General features: G+C 45.3%; 1 protein-coding gene across 1 annotated transcript in view; it reads right to left on the reverse strand.

The window, feature by feature from the left end:
• Positions 1 to 13222, reverse strand: part of OPN4 (opsin 4) — a 101574-nt gene extending 88352 nt beyond the window's left edge. Inside the window, exon 1 of the mRNA XM_030204988.1 lies at positions 13079 to 13222. Coding sequence (XP_030060848.1) covers positions 13079 to 13222 — 144 coding nt within the window. The remainder of the gene's footprint in view (positions 1 to 13078) is intronic.
• Between the last annotated feature and the right edge of the window lie 294 nt (positions 13223 to 13516).

Here is a 13516-nt window from a genome sequence, read left to right on the forward strand (position 1 = left end):
GCTGCCTGCAGCACTTTCACACGGAGGTGAGAGGTGCTGTGATTTCAATGCAGGAGGCCCGGCCCGGTGGCAGACGGAGGGGTGGAGCAGCGGCGGCGACCTTGGGGGTGGGGGGGGAGGGGGGAGGTGGCGGTGGCGACCTTGGGGGGGGGAGTGGCGGGGGTGGGGTAGCGGTGGGGCAGCAGGGGGCGGCCTTGCCCTGGGCCCAACCCAATCTCTCGGCAGCCCTGCATGGGATCCCTTACCACCTCGTGAATTGGTGGCGGTAAGGGCTCCCTCAATAATGGCCACACACTAATTGAGAAATTAGCGTGTGGTCATTACGGGACAAACTACAAATGCAGCTATTTTACAACTGCGCTAAATGTGGCTGCAGCATGCAGTAACCCACACGTTAGCATGACTCGTTAAAAGGGCCCCAAAGTTTTTAAATATCATGAGCAAGTTTGATATGTTCTTTATTCTATAAACATTCTTTACTCTAAAAATGTGTTCCTGTTCTTAGCAAGATTATTTACTAATCTATGTTTCCCTTAATCTTTACTGAAAACCTTTCCGGATCTGTAGCAGAATTTTTATATATCTTGAGGAGTTTTGGGAGGGTTGAATATTTTTAGGTTAATAGTTAATGGTGATGGTCAACTACTTTTTTTAATTGCCAGTTGCAGCATTTTTTTTAAAAATCCATATATTTCAGTAGATTCAGTGGTGAATTTATGTCTAGGGGAGTTTTTTAATTAATAAATTTAGGGGTCCTTTTACTAAGGTGTGCTAATGAATTAGTGTATGTTAAGTGCCATGGAGTCCATAGGTGTACAATGGGCTGTATGGCATTTAGCGCACAGTAAGGGCCTGTTTACTAAGTCGTGTAATATGTGCACTAATGTTTTTAGTGCATGCTAATACTAGAGACACCCATAGGAATATATAAGTACGTAAGTATTGCCATACTGGGACAGACTGAAAGTCCATCAAGCCTAGCAACCTGTTTCCAACAGTGGCCAATCCAGGTCACAAGTACCTGGCAAGATCCCAAAACAGTACAATACATTTTATGCTGCTTATTCTAGAAATAAGCAGTGGATTTTCCCCAAGTTCATTTTAATAATGGCTTATGGACTTTTCTTTTAGGAAGCTATCCAAACCCTTTTAAAACCCTTTTAAGCTAACTGCTTTTACTACATTCTCTGGCAACAAATTCCAGAGTTTAATTACATGTTGAGTGAAGAAATATTTTCTCTGATTCTTTTTAAATTTACTACTTTGTAGCTTCATTGCATGCCCCTTTGATCTAGTATTTTTGGAAAGAGTAAACAATTGATTCACATCTACCCTTCCATTCCACTCATTATTTTACAGACCTCTATCATATCTCCCCTCAGCTGTCACTTCTCCAAGCTGAAGAGCCCTAGCTGCTTTAGCCTTTCCTCATAGGGAAGTCAGCCCATCCCATTTATCATTTTCGTCTTCCTTCTCTGTACCTTTTCTAATTACACCATATCTTTTTTGAGATGTGGTGACCAGAACTGCACACAATATTTGAGGTGCAGTTGCACCATGGAGTGATACAAAGGCATGATAAATGTCTTCATTTTTGTTTTCCATTTCTTTCCTAATAATATCTAACATTCTATTTGTTTTCTTAGCCACCACTGCACAAAGAGCAGAGGGTTTCAACGTATCATCAATGATGACACTTGGATCCATTTTCTGGTCAGTGACTCCTAATGTGAAACCTTGCATTTCGTAGCTATAGTTAGGGTTCCTCTTTCTCACGTGCATCATTTTACACTTGCTCACATTAAACATCATCTGCCATTTAGATGCCCAGCCTCCCAGTCTTGTATGGTCCTCTTGTAATTTTTCATAATCCTCTTGCAATTTAACAACTTTGAATAACTTTATGTCATCAGCAAATTTAATTACCTCACTAGTTACTCCCATCTCTAGATCATTTATAAATATGCTAAAAGGCAACAGTCCCAGCACAGACCCCTCTATCTACCCTCCTCCATTGAGAACACTGACCATTTATCCCTACTCTCTGTTTTCTATCTTTTAACTAGTTTTTAATCCACAATAGAACACTACCTTCTACCCCATGACTCTCCAAATTTCCTCTGGAATCTTTCATGAGGTACTTTGTCAAATGCCTTTTGAAAATCCAGATACATAATATCAACCTGCTCACCTTTATCCACATGTATGTTCACCCCTTCAAAGAAATGTAATAGATTGGTGAGGCAAGATTTCCCTTCACTAAATCCACGGTGACTTTGCCTGATTAATCCATGCTTTTGAATATGCTCTGTAATTTTGTTCTTTATAATAGTCTCTACCATTTTGCCCAGCACTGATGTCAGGCTCACTGGTCTATAATTTCCCAGATCACCTCTGGAACCTTTTAAAAAAAAAAATCGGCTTTACATTGGCCACCCTCCAATCTTATTTTTTCAATTCTATCAGTACTCTGGAATGAATACCACCTGGTCTAGGCGATTTGCTACTCTTCAGTTTGTCAAATTGCACCATTACATCTTCCAGGTTTATAGAGGTTTCATTCAGATTCTCTAACTTGTCAGCTTTGAAAATCTTTTCTGGCACAGGTATCCCAAATCTTCCCCAGTGAAGACCGAAGCAAAGAATTCAATTAATCATTTAATCTCTCCTCTATGGCTTGTCTTCCCTGAGTGCCCCTCTTACCTCTCAGTCATCTAGCAGTCTAACTGATTCTTTTGTCAACTTCTTGCTTTAAATATATCTAAAAAAAATGTTTACTATGTGTTTTTGCCTCCAGCACAATCTTTTTTTCAAAGTCTCTCTTTGTCTTCCTTATCAGCACTTTGCATTTGACTTGCCATTCTTTATGCTGTTTCTTATTATTTTCAGTCGGATTCTTCTTCCATTTTTAGAAGGATTTTCTTTTAGCTCTAATAGTTTCCGTCACCTCACTTTTTAAACATGCAGGCTGTCGTTTGGTCTTCTTTCCTCTTTATTTAATACACAGAATATATTTGGCCTGGGCTTCCAGGATGGTATTTTTGAACAACATTCATGCCTGATGTAATGTTTTGACCTTCGCAGCTGCTCCTCTAAGTTTCTTTTTTCACCCTGCTCATTTTATCATAGTCTCCTTTTTGAAAGCTAAATGCTAATGTATTGGATTTCATGTGTGTACTTACTCCAAAGCCAATATCAAATCTAATCATATTATAATCACTGTTATCAAGCGGCCCCATGACCATTACCTCCTGCACCAGATCATGCGCTCCACTAAGGACTAGGTCTAGAATTTTTCCTCCTCTTTGTTGGTGCCTATACCAGCTGCTCCATAAAGCAGTCCTTGATTTTGCCAAGGAATTTTACCTCCCTAGCATCAGGGCCACCGAGAGACTGGGCTGGGCCCGGGGCAAGGCCACCCCCGGGGCCCTGCTCCCGCTGCCCCCCCCCCCCCCCCGAGGTCGCCACCGCCGCTCCCCCTCCACCCGCCCCCCTCCGTCCGCCCCCCTCCGTCCGCCACCAGACCAGGCCCCCTGCATTGAAATGACAGCGCCTCTCACCTCCGTGTGAAAGTGCAGCAGGCAGCAGGGCAGCAGATCGCCTCCCTTTGGCCCTCCTTCCCTCCTTGTGTCCCGCCCTCGTGGAAGTTACATCAGACGAGGGAGGGACACAGGGAGGGAAGGAGGCCCAAAGGGAGGCGATCTGCTGCCCTGCTGCCTGCAGCGCTTTCACATGGAGGTGAGAGGCACTGTGATTTCAATGCAGGGGGTCCAGCCTGGTGGCAGACGGTCGACAATGGAGGGCAGGTGGGACTGTGGCACCGGGCCCCCCTTGGAGGCCCGGGCCCGGGGAATTTTGTCCCCCCTGCCTCCCCTCTCAGCAGCTATGCCTAGCAAGCCCAGATGTTATATTTACCCAGTCAATATCAGGGTGTCTCTAGAGTTAGAGCGCGTTAATTTTCATGCACACTAAAAACGCTAGCACATCTTAGTAAACAGTGCCCTAAGTCTGTTAGTGAACCTTAGTAAAAGGACTCCTTAGTAAATTTACATACAGGACATAAACTAAAGAAATTAACAAAGAAATGCAGTAAAAAAAGAAAAAGGAAAAAAGATAGAAATAATGGGAGTATGCATTCAGCTGGCAGCAGTCAGTGGTTTTTTCAACCCTCCCCCACCACTTTCGATCCCCCTCCCCCCCGCCGCTGACCCTCCCCCGCCACTTTCGATCCCCCCTCCCGCCACTACCAACCCTCCACCGCTGCCGCCAGGTATCTTTCCTGGCGAGGGTCCCCAACCCCGCCAGCCAAAGTCTTCTTCAGTGCCGGTCGACTCCGGCACCTTCGCTGATGATCTGTTTCTGACTCCTGACATCCTGCATGCACATTCTGCACAGGGCTACATACAGGACGTGCATGCAGGACGTCAGGAGTCAGAAACAGATCAGCGAAGGCACCAGAGTCGACCGGTGCTGAAGAAGACTTCGGCTGGCGGGGGTTGGTAGGTACCTGGTGGCGGCAGCGACAGGAGAGGGTCGGTGGCGGCTGGGGTGTCCAAAGTGGCAGGGGGGTCAGCGGCTGGGGCAGGCGGGCTAAACTGTGCCCCCCCACCTCGGGCTCTGGACCCCCCTCCTGCCGAGGTCTGGCTGCATCCCTTCTCTCGGCGGCCCTGATTTCCTTAACTTTAAGTAATTAGTTTTAGTCCATATCTCAAAAGGTAATATATTCCAGATTGGAACTACAGTATGTACATACAGTCTCTTGAAAGCAGTGGCGTAGCCAGACTGTCAATTTTGGGTGGGCCTGAACCCAAAGTGGGTGGGCACAAAATTTTCTCTCTACCCCCCCTCCCCCAGCAAAATTTAGTCACACTTTTCAGTGAGCTTTCAGAGGCCAAAACCTCCTGCCTCAGGTCAGTATAATGCTGTTACGGTATCCTCTCCTGACCTAAGGAAGGAAGTATTGATCTCTGAAACTTTATTAACACAGGTACCATATTACTTTATCCTAAATTAAAAATAAAATTATTTTCTTTACCTTTGTTGTATGGCCATTTACTTTTTCTCATTGTGTTGCTCCCAGTCTCTAGATTCTGCTTTCCTTCGTCTTTCTCTTGCCAGGGTTTCCTGTCCATTCATCACCTATGGCTTTTCATCTTTTCCTCACCCTTGTTTGCCACATGCCCCTTCCTCTTATTCTCCAGTCTTTCCCTACTCTGTCCTCTCCCTCTTTCCATCCAGCAGCTCCCCTCTTTCTCTCTCCATCCTTCCAGTGTCTCCCCTCTTTCTTTTGCATCCAGCATCTCCTTTTTCTCCCTACCCTTCCATCCAGTGTCTTCCCTCTTTCTCTCCTTATCCTTCCATTCATCTACACTCTCTCCTGATCCTTCCATCTAGTGTCTCTATCTCCCCTCTCCTTCTATCCAGTGTCTATCTCTCTACCCTTTTCTGTTCAGTCTCCTCCCTCTCTCCACATCCTTCTAGTTTCTCCCCTTTCTCTCTGCATCCTTTCATCCATCTCCCCTCTTTCTTTCTCTCCCTATCCTCCCATGTCCAGCAGCTCTCTTCCCTCTAGTCTTTTCTTCCTCTTCCTTCCTTGTCCAGCAGCTCTCCAGCTTCTTCCTCCTCTCCCTCCCATGTCCAACAGCTTCTCCCTTCCCTCCAGTCCCTTCTTCCTCTCCCTCCCATGTCCCAGCAGCTTCTCCCTTCCCTCCAGTCCCTTCTTCCTCTCCCTCCCATGTCCCAGCAGCTTCTCCCTTCCCTCCAGTCCCTTCTTCCTCTCCCTCCCATGTCCCAGTAGCTCTCTCTTCCTTCCCTCAAGTCCCTTCCTCCTCTCCCTCCTATGTCCCAGCAGCTCAGCCACTTTTCCCCCAGGCCCGCAAATCCACATCCTTCCCGCGCTGTCGCAGCCCTTTTGTCCCGCGGAGGCAGCGTTCTGCGTTTCCTTCCTGCCCTGTCTTCTCCCCAGGCTCCGCTGCATCGTCCCTGCAAGTGGAATCCTTCTCCTTTTCGGCTGTCGCGCTGCGCTGCCATACACACAGGCAGCTTCACTCCTCCCCCACCGCGTTCATCCGGCCCTAACAGGAAGTGCATCAGAGAGGGCCAGAATGGACGCGGCGGGGGAGGAGCGAAGCTTCCTATGTGTATGGCAGCGCAGCGCGACGGCCGAAAAGGAGAAGGATTCCACTTGCAGGGACGATGCAGCGGAGCCTGGGGAGAAGACAGGGCAGGAAGGAAACGCTGAACGCTGCCTCCGCGGGACAAAAGGACAGCGACAGCGTGCGAAGGATGGGCGGGCCTGGAGGAAAAATGGGTGGGCCTGGGCCCGTCCAGGCCCACCCGTGGCTACGCCCCTGCTTGAAAGTAACAGCCAACCTAGATCTAGAGAAATGTGACTGTTAAAGTTTGACATGCAGAAACCTGGTGGTAGTTTTAGGAGACTGAATTGTCAAAGTGCAGAAAGATAGTATTATGGAACACTGTTTTCTGTCTTCCACAAAGTGTGCACAAACATTTATATGACACACAATTTGATGTTGCAGATGCAAGGACACTTTCCTCAAGCCTGGCCACAGAAGGGACTACATCAGAGTGCACAGGGCCTGGCAGAAATAGATTCAGCATGCAGGAAACCATCCCTAGAGAGGTAAGTGCAAACAGAGGGCAGAGCTGGAAGAATGTGTGAAGATGGGACAACAAGGAGATAGAAATGTCAGCAACTGATTGCATATGGGTCAGTGACAATTCCTGCTACACCTAATCTGTGCACTTAAAATCCCCAAATCACTGCACCCTTGCACAACACAGTAACAGACAGTGTTTGGTCATCTGCACCACAATTTCCTCTGTCCCTGTCATCATGTATGTGGTGTACATAGAAGCCACATAAGGGCCACACAAAACAGAGCTGGACCAGGAGGAGGAAGCTGCTGGACTACAGCATATCACATTTGCATATGTATGGCACGGGAGTCCAAGAATAGATGGAATGAGAGGCAGGTCGATAACAATCTACTCTGTTTCCACAATTATCCCTGCCAGACATTATTATCAGTGCTGGTCTAGCTACTAGTTGAGCCAGACATTGCTAGGGCCACCCTTGCTGTGGCCCCTCTGTTCCATAATAAGCAGATCAAGATCATGCGTTTATGCTTATGTTTATTAAATTTGATATGCCGCTTATCTTATCCAGTACAAAGCAGTTTACAATACAAATTTTAAAAAAAGAAAAAAAAAACACCATTTCTTTGATAGGAAACCCTAAATAATCAACAAAGAGTAACGCTCAAAACAGAATCTTAGACTAGATGCAGCTGCATTGTGTTGCTACATGAAACACAGACCTATACTGGGGCACTGCTGGGACATGTCCCATGCCACCAGAAAATGTGACCTGGGGGGAGAGGGGGGGTTGGACTCATTGGCATATATATGGTTTGTGTATATTTATTTGGTTGATGTAACCTATCCTTTTACACACATGGTTATGGTAAACTATACTGAGAGAAGATGTTGGGCTTAAAGAAAACTCACTTTCCCCTGCAATGGTGTAAATACAACATTTCCAGTGGTTCTGTCCTAACATAAGTGTTCGACCAACATTGTGCCACAGTGTTGTATGCATTACCATGTCATAGTTATGTTACAGCATCCTTGGAGTGTCTGTACTGAGGTCTAACTGTTCTGTATCCTACAGAGGCCGCAAAGGGAAGCAGCAGAGAAATGGGCAGATGAGTAAAGGATGCCGGTCCCTCTACACAGTAAGATGGTGGCTCACACTCACCACCACTATCAGCTGCTAAACCTGGCCAGGAGGGATTGGCTCCAGCGTCTCCACCTAAGGAGCCTAGAGAGGAGGAAGAGGGACATCATAAGAGGAGTAACATCTGAAGAGGTGGAAAAGGAAGATCAGCTGGAGGATGACATTACATTGTAGCTTGAGGAGGCCAATGCTGAGGATTATCAAGCATGTGACATTGACACCCCTGAGAAGGGAGATAAACTTATTACATCACTGGCACGTAACATCTCTGACCAGGACAGCCTTCTTAGGAAGGAAGTCAGTGGCCTCCACAGGGACATTCAGGGTCTGATGGATATTGTGGAACCACTCATTACAGACTTTGTGAATGAGTTAAAGACCCTGAATATAACCCTAGCCTCCTTTCTTCCCTGGCTGGTTGAGCAGCCAAGGTCACCTGGCTTACTGTCTTCAAATATCTCTATGCCTGTATACTCCCCACCCCTCTTTTCTTCCACTCACCCCACTCACCCCACCCCTGCCTCTGTCAGTAGGAATGTCACCTGTGAACCCCTGGTATTCCCAGACTTTCATGAGGAGCCAGGAGAGCCACAAGGATGAGTTGAGGAGTTGAGGTGCCACATCTTCTCCACAGTAGTCTTCTAGCCCACAGCACCCTTTGTGGCCCACTGGCTTCTCCCAAAACATAGTCATGGTCATGGATGGTGTTAAAAATAGGGACAGAGCAGAATGGGAAGGGCAAGGATGGATCACTGGGAGGAAGAAGGCATTGAGTTTATGTTGACAACCACGTACACCTTATTTAGATGATTTACATTAAAACAAAATTTGCACTCACCCAGGCCTGTGGTCATTACTTTTAAAAATATTTAAGTAAAAAGGACAAGTATTAGCTTCTGAAGTACTTAAGTAAAAGTAAAGATAAAGGGTCATGGATCTGAAATACCGCCTTTCTGTGGTACAATCAAAGAGTTTTACATATATATATTATGGCGCCCTTTTATAAAGGCACATCAAAAAGTGACCTGCAATAGTTTGGGTATGTGTATTGGACACGCGCTAGACCATTTCTCCAGAACATCTAGAAAAAAGGGGTGATTTGGACCAGGAAATGGACATGCGGCAAAATGAAAACCATTGTGCGTCTATTTACGGCCTGAACCCTTAATGCCACCCATTGACTTAGTGGTAAGGGTTCATGCAATACCCGTGTGGTAACCGTCCAGCACACGCCAACTGCTGATTACTGCTGGGAAGGCCCCTGCAGTAGAAAATAGAAAATTATTTTCTACCGCATGTTTTTGGTGTGTGCCAAACTCGGAATTACTGCCAGGTGGATGTGCTAGCCAGGCGGTAATGCTGATTTGACGCAAGTTGCACGCACATAGGCCCTTACACACCTTTATAAAAGGGCCCCTATATGCAGGTACTTTGTCCCTAGTGGGTTCATAATGTAAGTTTTGTACCTCGTACACAGCAAGTTCAGAAATCATATAAGTATACTTCTCAATTACAAAGTAAAAAGTACCATTACATCTTAGCCAAGACTCAAAAGAAGTGATGTTTAATATCAAATGAAATTGTAATTAGTAATAATTACAATAATAATAAAAAAATAAAGTCAAGAATTATAATTTAAGTGCAGCAAAAGTTGTTCTTCAAAATGTTCATCACTCATGGAGCTACTGTTCAGAGTAAAAACTCTACGTACCGCACTGAACATGCGCTCACTGGCAATCATAGGCGACTCGTATAACAGGCTACGGGAGGATAAGCTTCTGCAGCCCCAAATGCCACCAATCCCTTCTCCTGCAGGGACTGCTGTCTTTTTGAGTTGGTGGCACCGCCACTGCAGTAGCAGTAAAAGTAAGGCAAAGATGCATGGGATCAGTTTCCTCCATGTGCCACTGCTAGCTCTGCCAGTCACACCCTGCCGAATGTAAACTTCCTATGTTGGAGGGATGTGACCAGCAGAGCTAGCGGTGCACGGAGGAAACTGGTCCCATGAGTCTTTGCCTTACTTTATTCTTGCTTCAGGCCTGCACTTGCAAGAGGGTACAGGGAAGCAGGGGAGAAAAGAAAGCAGGTGATGCTGGATTGGGAGGGGGCAGCAGAGAAAGGAGAGAGAGAGAGATGAGATAATGATAGGGGAGAGGAGAAGAGAAAGAGACGGAGAGAGACACACACAGAGAACGGCAATACTTGATGGGGGAGAAGAGAGACAGATGAATGGGTAATGCTGAATGGGGCAGAAGAGACATACAGAGAGAGACAGGGTAATGCTGGGTGGGGGAGAAGAGGCAGAGAGAGAGAGAGAGACAGGATAATGCTTGATGGGATAGACAGGGTAATACTAGAGGAGAAGAGACAGAGAAGTCTCAGCATCCATTTTGAAAACATGGCAGAACCGGGCAGAATAATGGTAGTGGGCAGAAAAGAGTAGGGTTATTTCCTGCCCCTAAAGAAGCCACTAGACCACCAGGGCCCTTCAAGGTAGGACCAGGAAGGGTCCACTGAGGCTCGGGGGACTGTAGTGTGTGAGAGGGGGCGGCAGCAGCTACAGTGGTAGGGGGAGGCAGCAGCACAGCGGTGGAAAGTAGCCAGGAGAGCCCAATGACCTTTACTGCCCGAGGGCCCAGATCACTGTCAGTCCACCCCTGATGCAGCTGCACCAGAGTGACACAGTAGAGGGATCTGGGCATTCAGACAGATTCAGTTTTATATAGGCTAATGTCTAGACCAGGGGTGTCCAAGTTCTTTCAACAATAGTCTGCATGATCAGAAATCACTGTGAATGAGGGCTGCATGAATCCATGTGTGTGCAGGTCACATGAATATTTTAGCCTACTATAGCATGATTATTACTCATCAGAATCTGTGAATCTCTTCAAAATCAAAACCTCTGCTTCAAATGTTCTAGCTAATTAGGGAAAACATTTTTTGCTAAAAATTTCCTGGGGGCCATATCCTGAGCTGAGGCAGGCCGCATTTGGCCCACAGGCTGCTCCTTAGACATCCCTTCCCTAGATCCAAGGGTGGCCAATGTTTCACACTTCAAAAGCTAGGAAACTAGAATGTACCATCTATGAATGAGAGCATGGTTTCCCTCCTTTCCCAAAGAAAGGACAAGCATGAGTCTTTCTCTATTTTTCCTTCTTTTGCTTGCTCTTCATGCCCTACCATGTCCTCATAAATCTCCCTCTTTCTCTATACCCCTCCCTTTACCTAACGCTCTCTCCCTCTCTTTCTCTCCACTAATCTCAGCCCTTACATGGTCACCTCCTTCTCCCACACCCCCTTAATCAGTCAGTCACTTCATAGCTGATCAACCAAAGGGGCTGGAATTAGCAGCAGCCTTTTTTATTTTTTTGAAGGAGGCTGATCGGGGCTCAGAGGCCTTGTTGTCTTCTCTTGCTGCCCTGGTTCTATCAATTGCATTGAGGACTGTTTTTGCTGTTCAGGATGGTCAGTGCCATGAACCTGGATGTTTGTGGAGGCAGTGATTACACTAAACTATGGAGAGGAAAATCTGTGGCCATGACCAGAGCTGGGCTATAGAGGTGAGGCAAAAGGCAGCAAGAAGTGACATAAGCTGCTTGGAATCACAACTGCCCCAAAGAAGTGGTGATGGCACACCAGTGGGGAAGTTAGGTTCATACCGTACCATCAGCTTCTCTTGTAAAGCCTGGGCCACTGATAGGTCTCCACCTCTACATGCCCAAAAGTGTCACCCTCCTCCAGTTACCTGGGCTGCTGATGCTAGAGACAAAAGCTGCTTCTCCCTTTTGCATGGACCGCTGATGCCACCTCCCACGTGGGCCATCAGCTCTGCTACTGCTACAGATGTGGCTGCCAATGGTATTGAAAGAGCTACACTTTTCAGTTTAGGAAGTCACATGAAGCTCATAATATCCTGGTGGGTCATCCCTGTCCTAGATCATTTAAATAAACTATTTAAGACTTGTTCAGAACCCTTATTTTGTCATCTTCACTTCAATATTCCCTTATCTCTTGTTTGTCCTGTTTGTCTGTCCTAATTAGATTGTAAGCTCTGTCGAGCAGGGACTGTCTCTTCATGTTCAAGTGTACAGTGCTGCGTACGTCTGGTAGCGCTTTAGAAATGATAACTAGTAGTAGTAGTAGGTGAAAAACATTCACTTCAGTGGTTTGGTAGACAAAATTCTTTTCAATATAATGAAATGGGTTCTGAACTTCTTCCAAGGATGTAACAGTTCTGCACATCACTAATAAGACATTTTCTTAGGTAATAAATACTATCTGATTTCTAAGCTTGCTGCTTTCCTTACCGATCTGTCTAATTCAATTACCCTTTCCAGATATTCTTGCATTTCAAGAGTAGACATGAAAGAGAACAGTACTTCCAATATAATCAGCTAGATAGCAGCTCGACAAACATTCCTACTGTTATATTTTTCAAAAAGCTTCCTCTATTGTTTAATTCTATTATTTGAGAGACTATAAAAGTATCCAAGGGTGTCTGTTGCATGGGGAAAAATTTAAACCATTTCTCTGGACTTCTGCTGCATTTAAGTTCAAATGTAAAAGCATTGTTTACATATATTGGTAAAGAAGATACAGTATGTTCATGCTCACTGGCTATAAAACTGAGTATCGTCCTAGTGCACTAATCCATTGCAAAGAAAAAAGAAAAACCACATAGCAAACAATATCTAACATGGGATGACAATGTACCACTGCAGTTAGCCACACTGTGTTGTACAGTACCATCAGTTATCTCTTTTTGCAATGCACATGACACCATGTTCAAATTAATATTAGGTACACCTCCTGCAAGTTGTAATGACTGTTCATTTTCTGCTCTACAATGGATTTCTAAAGTGACTGGGTGAGTTAAACTTGGACTATCCCACAGCTACAATGCCAATGGTCTGGGCTCAAATTATACTGTCACCTTTATCAGGTCACGTAACTTTTCCAGTGCTGAAACTGAAAACATTAGGGTCAGAGCATTATAAGCATGTGCATTAGAATATGTACTCCAGCGTACATTGGTAGTAGTACATTATGAATAATTATTAAATCTGATATAATTTTTAAAAATGTCATATTTGATCATTGGCTAGTTCTGCTTCTACAATAAAAGATGCTTCCAAGTATTTGCAAACATACAGAAAATATTGCCTTTGTAATTTATTCATTTGTTTTAAAAGACCTGGTGTAAAATAGCTAGATATAAAGAGCTAACCAGAGCACAATGCAACAGAAAGTTAGCATACACATAAACAAATTGAAATATACCATGCCTTTCAAGCAAGATCATTGCAAGTTGGAACATACCGTTGGGGGAATGGGTGGCAGCTCTACCAGTCTGTAGGCATTTGCTTCCGAATTATTCCAGGTGCTCAATGATTCCAGAATCTTGGTACAGTTGATGTCCTGAGGAGAGCAAGAGATGCCTCTTTGAATGGACTGATTATTCATGTTTAAAAACACAACAGAAAGTATGACAGGAAAAACAAAACAAAAAGAAAGAAAGTCTGGTTAAGAAAGAAAGTCTGGTATAGACTGGGAAAAGCAGTTAGCTTTTCTTGCAAAATTCTGATTCTCTTGAAAATATGTGAGCAGAGCTCCAGCCCAGGGCTTTGCAGTTAAGCCTCAGATGTCCTTATGCATCCACAGCTCAGGCAGAAAGCACTAGCAGTAACTTCTCTTTAAATACCAAAGACTCAGGGGTCTGCACATGCCCAGTCTATGTATTACTGTCTCAGTATGCAG

Source organism: Microcaecilia unicolor, chromosome 5 (assembly GCF_901765095.1).
Source record: "Microcaecilia unicolor chromosome 5, aMicUni1.1, whole genome shotgun sequence".
NCBI lineage: Eukaryota > Metazoa > Chordata > Amphibia > Gymnophiona > Siphonopidae > Microcaecilia > Microcaecilia unicolor.